The 10,864-nt window shown below is 40.3% G+C and overlaps 2 protein-coding genes across 4 annotated transcripts in view; one reads left to right on the top strand and one right to left on the bottom strand.

Moving 5' to 3' along the window:
- Nucleotides 1–227: 227 nt before the first annotated feature.
- orc6 (origin recognition complex, subunit 6) lies at nt 228–9,889 on the bottom strand. Its single transcript, XM_030079004.1, has 7 exons — nt 9,734–9,889; nt 8,266–8,392; nt 7,144–7,307; nt 5,888–5,977; nt 5,193–5,302; nt 3,853–3,939; nt 228–1,599 (listed from the first exon to the last, which is right to left on the bottom strand). The coding sequence occupies exons 1-7, from the start codon at nt 9,796–9,798 to the stop codon at nt 1,469–1,471; spliced, it is 774 nt and encodes a 257-aa protein (XP_029934864.1). The 5' UTR covers nt 9,799–9,889; the 3' UTR covers nt 228–1,468.
- vps35 (VPS35 retromer complex component) overlaps nt 8,879–10,864 on the top strand; it is a 29,589-nt gene continuing 27,603 nt past the window's right edge. The window contains exon 1 of one of the 3 annotated variants that reach the window (XM_030078988.1): nt 8,879–8,990. Coding sequence is in view for 1 of the 3 variants with exons in the window: in XM_030078961.1 (XP_029934821.1) it covers nt 8,936–8,956 (21 nt within the window). In the remaining 2 variants the exon portion in view is untranslated. The remainder of the gene's footprint in view (nt 8,991–10,864) is intronic. The other 2 variants (XM_030078970.1, XM_030078961.1) reach the window with 2 other exon arrangements.

The following is a 10,864-nucleotide window of genomic DNA, read 5'->3' as shown; positions in this document are numbered from 1 at the left end:
TAAATCTTAGTGATGCAAAATTGAATTTAAGTTTTCTTGGTTCTATTCTTTGATATGGATTGGACAAAGAGCATTTTATTCACGAGCAAAGTTGTTGGTTTCAGTAGATTGTGTGTGTAGTCGTAGAATCACAGATGACATTGCCTTGAAAAGTGGCGGAATGGCTTTCTGGACACACACGGCCCAGCCAAGGGAGAAAAAAGAAAATAAATGGCACTAAGAACCATGACAGGAAATAAAGTGAAATTTATGAGCAATTGAGGAAATGAAATCAATGGAATGACTTGTGTGTATATCAGCCACAACTAAAATCCAAGGAAAGGTAAAAGGCGGTTCGCAATTCCTCTCAGATTGGGCTGACTGCGTCTAGAAACCAGTCATCTGTGCTGCCTTCTGTGAAGGCCTTAAGTAGGACACTTTGCCAACCTGCATGTCACACAGCCTGAGTGTGGTGGAGTGGTAGTCAGTTCTCTGGGTGTGGAGCTCCTCACACTGGCTTTCATGTGTATTTATGAAAAATAACATTAAAAAGTAATAATTTATTAAGAAAATACAAGTGTGAGTGCCATTTTTTTCCATGTCTTGATGAAGTATCTAAAAAGCCCCAAAGCAAAGGGGGGAAAACCCACCTATAGTACTCATTGGTTACATTACATCACAATGAAACCTAGTCAGCACTTACAGTCCTGCCAAAAAAAAAAAATCCATGTAAAATGAATTACATCTGGTTTCAAGTGTTGGATGAAAATATGAGGTGGTGGTCAACATAAAGCTTATGCTGACCAAATTTCTCTGGTGTCTTAATGAAGGTTTGCACCATTTAGCATGCATTAGTCCTTGTGCAAAATGAAGGTGTAAAGGTATGCCATGAAGCACACCAAATTAAAATATAACATTAGAGACATTCCTTGCTTTGTTCTTCGATATAAAAGGCCAGTGATACATTTCTGACAACGTAATCTGATGGCAAATGAGGAATCAAAAGTTTTCGTATTTTCCAGGCTTGGTCTGTGCACAAATTGTCCTCACTCATTAGAACATGCACGTATAGCACAGCCGTGGAAATGGAGCCTTGAAAGGTCCTTAAAGTAAAACTCCACATAATCTGTATTTAAGTGTCACTTTGCTCCTCTATTATTATATGATGAGCTACCAGTAAAATCAACCTCTACCCTTCTTTGTATAAAAGAGTTGGATCTGAGCCGTTAGCTTGAACAGTGATAGCCACCACAGATGAACAGACAAAGAAAAGAGCGCCACCTACAGAAATTCAAATGTCATCAACAGAAGAGACGTCACAGTCCTGTGATCGCTCCGCTCAACTTTCTCCATATCGGTCAATCAATAAGACAAATTTTCACAGAAACAAACTTGCGAGAACTATTTGAATTTCCCAAGAACTAGCCTGGGTTAGTGACTGATATGAGTTTTTATGGTCTTGAGCAGCCCCCTTAATGACCTAAAATCCTCACGCCTCGGCTTTTGTTGATTTCAAAGCGTTTTCCAAGATTTTCCTCTTCCACTCCTCGTAGTCCTGTGCTGTTGCGTTCTCCTCCTCCTCCTCCCTCTGTTGCTTGATGGATGATGGTGCGCATTCATCTGAAGAAAGACACAGAATCGTCAAATGCATCTCACGGCCAACGCACACATTTTAACAAAGCAGCTTTCAACAGTTTCAAGGTTTGAGCTGCGGGTTTCCAAGACAGACATGAGAAACCTCCACTTCGCTCTTTTTCCCCTCACTGTAACTTTTCTAATGAAAACCTTTCTCAGGAGCATCTGATATTAACACCACAGCAAATAAAGAAAATATTGAGCCCAAAAAGGATTTAAAACCAGGCATTTCATAAGTCAGGAGTTTACAAGTGGTGCATTTTTCATTAGGATTTGATGAAAATGGGTTTTCAACAACTCACACTTTATTTGGACTGTCCAGTGTTCATTTTCAACTTAACATCAGTTGAATCAATACAGATACTTCATGCCAACCTGTCCAGTGTACTTAACACTTAGTATCTATACCCTATGAACTGACATTTAACTCAATATCAACTTTGTACCAATTACGGGTGGTTGCTTGTGAGCTGAATACTAACACTGAACAGTCCAAGTAAAAGTGCTATACAGTGGTCCCTCGTTAATCGCGGAAGTTACGTTCTAAAAATAATCCGCAATAGGCGAAATCCGCGAAGTAGTCAGCTTTATTTTTTACAATTATTATAGATGTTTTAAGGCTGTAAAACCCCTCACTACACACTTTATACACTTTTCTCAGACAGGCATTAACATTTTCTCACTTTTCTCTCTTGCTTAAACACTCTCAAAGTTCAAACCTTCGTAGAAAAACAAGTCCAGTAAAAAAAAAATCTGCGGAACTGTGAGGCCGTGAAAGGTGAACCGTGTTATAGCGAGGGACAACTGTAGTTTCAAAGATGATGAATATTTGTGCACTGAGAGGTGCAGTGCAGTAGGTGGTGTATCAGTAACAATCAAGATGCAAAGTGCAGTTTCAGTGTCAAGGATTACCAAGGTTTGTCAAAAAAAAAAAAAAAAAAAAATGTCGAAAGGTGCTTTGTACCAAGCACAGGTAAGTTCTGGCCTATACAATATATATTTACAAAGTGGTCCACACATGATCAGATTATTTAACATCTTACCCCCTCTTTTGTGGATATGTTGGTTGACTATGGCATAAATACAGAGCAGGGAAAAAATAAGCCTGACTATATGCATATGTTGCTGCGATATGAGTGATTATCATCCAACACAGAGCTGTGAGGATTCATCACGCTGCATTAAGTGAGGATTGTGGAGACGTCTACATCTCGACCACTATAGATGTCACTGTGGTGTTTTAACGTGTGTAAGTTGTGTCCTGTGTGCTGTAGTACAATACACAATGCTGTAATTTGTGAAGGGTGCACCTGGATGAACAGGAATGAGTTGGTGGTCATACGAGTGTCAATGTGACCCAAGCCAGGCCCCCAAGGGACAGAGTCACTCATGAGCTGGCTGGATAATTATGTCTCCAGAGACGCCTTCAAACTCTGAGGTGCCAGGGCCTCACTGGCAGCCTCGGGGTGTCAGGATGTCTGCTGACAGTCTGTATGTCAGGACCTCTCACAATAAGGTGAGAGACACCTGCATGACACTCTGTTACTCTTCTCCATGACGTATCATTAAAACACACACACACACACACACACACACACACACACACACACACACACACACACACACACACACAGCTCCTGTGTGTTCCGTCACTCTGGTGTGCACATCACAAGCAACATCAGGAGCTGGCAGGGGGATTAAATCCTAAAGGACGTTATCATCAAGTAATATTACAGATGTGGTCCTAATAGGGCTGGAACAATAAATCAATGATCAGTGACGCAATAAATACTTCCTCTTGTGAAATGTTATTGATACGCTTTTGCCAAGTATCGATATTGGAGTTTTTAATCTAATTTGCACAGATAGCACATTTAAGTTTCCATGAGGTGCATTTGTTCTGCCTTCAGGTATTTTAACTGGAGATGTTTTGTCATGTATATGTTGCAGTCGATGTGCATATTATAACACTGGAAAACATGACTGATTGCTGCTTATTAAAAAAAATTATTTCTTCATCTTCAGTTACAGATACTGTGATGTATCAGAGTCACAGTTGATAATCTTACAATTTATCGCATATTGCGGAGTCACCTGCCACCTCAAAGTATTATGTCAAGAGTTATGCAGTGATTCCCACTCCTAATGTATAAAACAGCACATTTGACCTTGTTGGTCTAATCAGTCTAACCAAGCAGTATTTTTTTTTTCTTTCTTTCTCTGGCAAACATGATTTACCTTCTTCCACTTGTTCAAGGTTTTCCAGCAGCGTTTGCTGTCTTTTCTGGGCAGTTTTGGCTGCTTCTTTAAGTGGAGAGGCCTCCTCTGTTTGAGAGAACACAAGTAAGAAAATCAGGGGTGTGAGCCAGCTGTGTAACACACAAGTTAAACTTAAAGCTACACTATACAAGACCTTGTACGTAAAATTAAAATCGGTCTTATCAGCCAAAAATCACAGAATTACAGCAACAGAAGATCATCCCATCCCCGCTAACTGAGACGCTGTAGATTCACTCCATTTGCTCAAATGAGATCCTGATGTTGGGTAAGATAAATAGGGGGATATATTCTCCCAAGAGAAAGTGACACGTCCAAACTTCAAATACAAACAAACAAACAAACAAACAGACAAACTTCCAAAACCATCTCTTCAATGCAGTGAGCAAACAATATGCCCAGAGACAGCGACTGTCTAAAACACTAGCTCTGCTCTATCTTCTGGAATAAAACACGGCAAACTGACCAGCTGGTAAACGTGCAGTTTACTGATGTCAAATCATGCCCCACAATTCTAATTCAGGCTAAAAGACTGAAACTCTTGCTGATCTGTGGGATGCCGTTCAATCTACGAAGCAAAAATGGCTGCCACACACTACCTGATTCTGTTTTTCCATGGAGGATTTCAGTAGTTTACTGTAAATACAATCACTACTGGTGTGCTGTGTTTTTGGACGATGCCACACAAGCTGTGTGTGAGACAGGAGACATGCGACATCATTCCTATGCCGGATCCAAATCCAGAAGCCTTGCAGCAATCTTGACCAACCTAACCCAAGCATGTGCCTCAGTGAGCCACCAGGATCCCCAGTTGATTCCCGTTTCTTTCCACTAGCTGTTGCCATGTTGACTCTCAGATTCTCTGTGTTAATACAGCCGATCAGGAGAGGAGGAAAGGCATTTATGAGTCTGACAAGCCTTCAGTTATGTCTTTTTGTGTTCTGGATCAACAGACATAAATGATGAGTTTTGAGACAGACTCTATATACAGTATAGAGAATCTGTAGGTGAGACTGTGTGGGAAGCAGAAGAGGCGGAACACACTGACAGGAATGCTGTCTGGACTTAAAAACACATACTAAAAGCATCTATCCCTGAAATGCTCAATTCATGTAAACAAACAGATTAAACATAAAAAAACTGTCCTTTGTCTCTCAAGGCTAAAATCTTCGTCAGACGATAGCCGCTGGGCTCTGAGACTAGAGACAAACTGACTTGCTGCTTTTCACAGCTGAACTCTCTCAACCATCCAAGTTAATGTGCAGTGGCTAATATACTGTTGCAAACCCTGACCCACTTACTGCAGATGTCCTGTCCCAGCTTCTGGAGCTGGACAACCAGACGGTCAAAGATGGATTTCTTGGCTCCAGATGACGCTGTCAACTTCTTGTCAACTTTGATCTTCATGCATCTGCATATGAAGCAGGGGAGAACTGGTTGAGTGACGGCACCAACACAACACAAGCATTTCACCTGTGGTATTGCTCAGTACACAAGAGAATTTGATTTATCTAAGCTGACTGTTTAACCAGTGAGATTAATTAAATAAGACAGAAAATAAGATAAAACTTAAATCTGGTACAAAACATCTTTTCATTGTTTGAAACTGATGTATTTTCTACACGGTGCCTGACAGAAATAAACTGATGAAACTAAAGTTAGTGATCTCCCTGCGGACAAAGAAGAATGAAAGCATGTACAACATGAAAAAAGTTAAGATCTATGCTATACACACACAAGTTAAAAGAGGCATGAGAATAAAAACAACAAATTTACAAATATGAGAACACAAGAAGATGGTTCTTATTTTGAATAGACTATGAATCAAAAATTTAATACAGATTTCAATTATCTGAGAATCTGCCTCTGCAATGATGGCATTGGGCTAATCTGAAATCCTTGAACCTCAAGGGTTTCAGATTAACCTGGTTCTGGTATATCATTGTCTGCTGAAAGTGACATGTTAATCTAGAGATGTTTTGTGTAATCCACTGACTTGCAGGCTGAGTAGAGAGCAGCGGTGGTGAAGAGCGGTTTGGACAGATCCAGATCATGTTGCTGAGCAGCAGGGAGGCTCTGCTCATACCTGGAAGGCAGGATGCACAAACAAAAACAACACAGGGCAAAACTTAAAGGGAGACCTTAAAATTAGAAATCCAACATAAAATGCAAACACGTAAAAAAGTGCTATCTATCCTGTATTTCTGGGCACTTTTGTTGTTTGGGGTATTTTTCTTATTCCTGTGGATAACTGGTGAAATGCAGACGCAACATGACATGAGGCCAAGATATTTGCAGTGCAGTTACAGAGAAGTTTGATTTTTTCAAATCTATTTTACATCACAAATTACAAATTTGCCTCAAGAGGCTTTACAGCAATACAACATGTCCTTAGACCCTCACATTTGCATGACATGACGATATGTAATTACCATTTTAGACAGAATATGAATCGGTGAAACAATCACTACAGATGTGCTCACGCAAAGGGCGGTACCTCAAGAGTAATCTGTGATGTGATCCCTATTCAACAAACATTAAAATATGGGTATGATTTATTATGTGGGATTCATTCAGAAAACTGTGTGGTAATGCTGCACTGGATCTGTCCATTACTTTTTGGTGTGCTTCCCCTCAAACGATATAAAACACAGGAGCAATGCCGATTCCCCTCTCAACTGTCACAAGTCAACGAAGCTTGCAAGGTCAGGGAAACTGAGACTGATGCATTTTCTGCATTTTAAAGCTCCTCTTATACTTCAAATTCATGTTAATCTATTTTAATGGCAATTCCAATGCTGCATATTCAGTGACTTGAGACACTAGGTGATGGATCACATCTGTACTACCTGCAAAATATTCAAAAATCTGCTACACCTCAGACAATCTTGGCAAATGAGAATATTAACACCTCATCTGTTATTCCTACTTCACCCTGTAAACCAGATATTTTCCTGCATTATACTGCAGGAACAGCTTGCATCCCCGAGCTGATCTCCCTGTTGAACACCTGGACCTCATTTTGACTGGGATGATGATTAGTGAAGATGATCTTAAATCACCTTCTGAGATAAGTGTTTAAAAATAGATTAGTGATTTGCATGGGGGACATGAAGTCACTGCAGGGGGACCTTAACAGGTCAAAACTCTTTCTCTTGGATTCACACGGTCAGTCTAGTTCATGGTGGTGATCATAAGATATTTGTACATTCGCTCTATATTGTTTTCATGTGCAGCAGGATCTCTTCTCACCGTTCTAGGATTTGCGCTGCCACTTTGACAGCATCCATGCAGCCGTACTGGACAGCGAGCTCCCGCAGTCCCAGTCGAGACTCCAGGCCCAACAGACACTCCATGGCTTTCAGGCTACTCTGGTACTGCTTCTTATTCAGCCCAGACAGTTTGATGACATATTCCTAAAGACACCATGCAAGAACACTTAACTGTCCAGTACAATATAATAAACACAACATCCTGCTTCCTTAAAAAGGACAACTTCTGTGTAATTTGATGTTTTGCTCATTTAATACATTTCCCCTTCCTTCCATGTTAATTCTGGCAGTTTCTACATACATTTGCTGAACTTAAAAGATAGTTTAAATCAGCTTAGTCAGACCTCTAGGTCTCATTCACTCCCATTCATTTTCACACAGCATAGATGATACCAATTCTCCTGGCAAAGGAAATAAATCACTGTGAAAGATATGCCAGCAAACGCATTTTGCATAATTGTATCAGATCAATAATACTGTCAGACTGGAGCTTTTCCATTTGGATAGATGTAATTATGGAGGCTGGATGAGGCCACATAGAAATGCAAACAAAAGGAAAAATATTGCAAATTATGGTAAAGTATTGTAAACAGCAACAACTAAATTGCAAATGAAAGCTGGCCATTGCAAACCAAAGTGTTGTTAAAAAAAAAAAAAAAACTGGTCCAAACAACAAATAAGTCATAAAAAATTAAGTGAAACCATGGTATTGTCAATGTCAGCACAGAACTGAGCAAAACACTACTGCGTATTGCTTTTGTTGTGTTTGCAATGTTTTTTTTTCTTCCATCTTTTCAGAACCTGTTTTCTTTTCTTCACATCTCACTTTGTGGCCTCTTCCTGATGACAGGGAGGTTAGTGGAGACGTTTAGCTGTCATCCCTGCATCATATCAACTTGAGCCAACACCACAGAGCAGATACACAATGCTGCTGCAGGACCAGGATCTCAGGTATAGTTTATGAATTTGTTGGCAAATTGTCTACACCAACAAAGAATCGAGCCTACTCAAAATCTGCATTCTAGGTAATTAGCCAACAAACTCCTCAGCTGTTCCTGAGATTCTGGTCTGTAATGTGGACGTCACACTGAAAGCAGCTTACTTTGTCCAGGGGATGCTTCATGGATGTCGCTGCCATCTCAAGGCACATCACCGTTTTGCCTGTAGCTGTGATGTTACCCAGAGTCGCACATCGCACCTCAGATAAGCGCACATATTCCTCCGCCTGGCTGTGGAAGGGAAATGGCTTGTTAGGAGCAATTAGGAGAAAATTCAACTGTGAAAATGCAATGTGGGACATTTACAGATTTCATAACACTGAGAATCAATTAATTACTATCAGTTTGCAATCCGTGGGATAGTTTTGGAGGCTTATCTGTGAGGGGTTGGGTATTGAAAAACAACATTAGTCAGAAAGGCGAATATTTTTGGTGCTGATGAGATGTTAAAATGGATCAGAGGGCATCAAATAAATGCAAATGTTTTGGTTCTTTTAGTAAGAGCTGCAGCTGTCTTCCACTTATCATTTATATCAGGGGTGGGCAATCATGTGCCATGGAGGGCCGAGAGGCTGCAGGTTTTCTTTCCAACCAAAAACTCCACCAGGTGATTTCACTGATTACCTCACCTTCAAGCAGAGAGCAGGGACTAATCAGTGAAATCAGCTGGTGTAGTTTTTGGTTGGAAAGAAAACCTGCAGCCTCTCGGCCCTCCGTGGCATACGATTGCCCACCCCTGATTTATATCGACAAAACTGAGCACAGAATAATTTTATGGGAAAGCAACTGACACATGTAAGCAGCCTGCATACCAAACTACAGAGGACAGGTGAGGTTGACACAAGTCCATGTTCTCTTGAAATGCAAAAAGGCAGAATTGGAAGAGAGAACCAGAACCAGAATCAAAAGAACAAACTCATTACATTTACAGTTTCAAACAGGGAGCCTTATGGTGAGACACACAAACCTACTCTCCAACAGTATGTGTGCCATTATACTTTTGACTGACCTAAGATCCTCAGAGGAAGGTGGTAGAAGTGTCTAAAATCACATTATACACCTTTTAAAATGAGACTCAGCTTACTTCATTCATTGTCAAGGTTGATTTTGACGCTGATTTTATAACCTGACGACAGGCACAGATCCTTCCTAACGCCATTAATAATGTACAACCTCCTCAACGGCGTTAAACAACGACATTAGTTAGTTTATTCCCGGGGTGCTGCAGCTTTTCTGTCCCTGACATGTTCCCTTGTCTTGGACGGAGAGAGAGCCAAACTCCATTCATGATCTGCCATTTAATGTTGTTTTTATTTACTGGCCAACATGCACCACCGCTAGAACGGGACTGTAAAACCATTTGCGACTGGCAGGAAACAGACAGCAAATAAAACAAGCTGTGGTTTCATATTTAAGTACAATTTAAACTTTTAGAGGATAAAAACTTGGAAGTCTTCCACCAAAATACACCAGGCGAGTGCTGACGAACACGGAAAACAAGCTGACAGCGACCTGGTGAAACAAATGAAAGATGTGTTAAAATCTTACAAAAAAAAAAAAAAAAAACCTCACCGAATAATCCTCGCAGAGCTGATACCCATCTTTGAGGCGAGTTTAGAGAACATCTCGTTTTCCATGCTGCCTGTGAGAGAGGATCTTTAAAGAAACATGAACGAAGACTGACGAGGCTCACCGGGGAGGAGGAAGACAGACAGGAGACTTGGCGCGAAAATGTGTCAAACGCCAGGTTACGTCAGCACGTTCTCCACATCTGATTGGCCGTGCGTACGCGATGTCCGCGGTTACGTCAAGTTCGTTTGTGTTTTACCAGAATAATTTGTTGTCGTGCGTATTTTGCCAATAAATTGCAATTTAGCAAGCGGTGTTATGTGTGTCAGCAATTAAATCCATCAGATGTTTAATTTGTTTTCAGATTATTGACAATCCCAGTTTCCGGAAGTGTGCGGTCTTCACGTGCTATTAGTAATACTGGCGTAGAAGGCGTGCTATCGTGTCACTTAGTGATTGCCAAGTGGTGTATATAACAGCTTATTAAAATGATCAGTCATCAGTCAGCCATCAATGTCCGGTTTCTCCCGTCCAATTCTGCTGACACGATGTTACACGAGAAATTGAATTAATTATTTAAATAGTGCTAAAATAGGGCAGAAATCGGACACCAAGTATGTATTTGATGTGTTAATTAACCCCCCTGTTACCTTCAAATTTACTAGCTTTTTTTATCAAGTGGGGGCAATTCGACCCGAGTAATTTAAAACTCCAGAAAATGATTATAACAAAAATTGCTTATGTGTGAGGTGTGTAATGTATCTTGTTGATGACCTAAATAGCCCTTAAAATAAAACATAATTAAACCACTCAACCTCACCCCGCTTATGCATAAAAGTTCTTGTGGGAATCATGGGTTTCTTTCTCAGTTGTCACTTTAATCAGTGGTTCTCGCACTACTTCATGTGTGGTTATGTTTGGTGATGGCCCTAAAGCAGAGAAAAGTTTTTTGAATATTTGAAATGGGATATTATAGTTCCTCAGTGTCATTCAAACAGCTAAAAATGTTTGTGAAATCTTGATAATTCTTATGTTGTATAAATTAAAGCAGCCTTGTTTCAAACTGACCCACAAAAAACCGTGAATATGACATTTAAAACATCTTGTTAATTTTGTGTTTACCCGCTTGTCCCC

The sequence above is a fragment of the Myripristis murdjan genome, chromosome 3 (assembly GCF_902150065.1).
Source record: "Myripristis murdjan chromosome 3, fMyrMur1.1, whole genome shotgun sequence".
Taxonomy (NCBI): domain Eukaryota; kingdom Metazoa; phylum Chordata; class Actinopteri; order Holocentriformes; family Holocentridae; genus Myripristis; species Myripristis murdjan.
The sequence above is the reverse complement of the archived record's forward strand: the minus strand, read 5'-3'. Positions and strand labels throughout refer to the sequence as shown.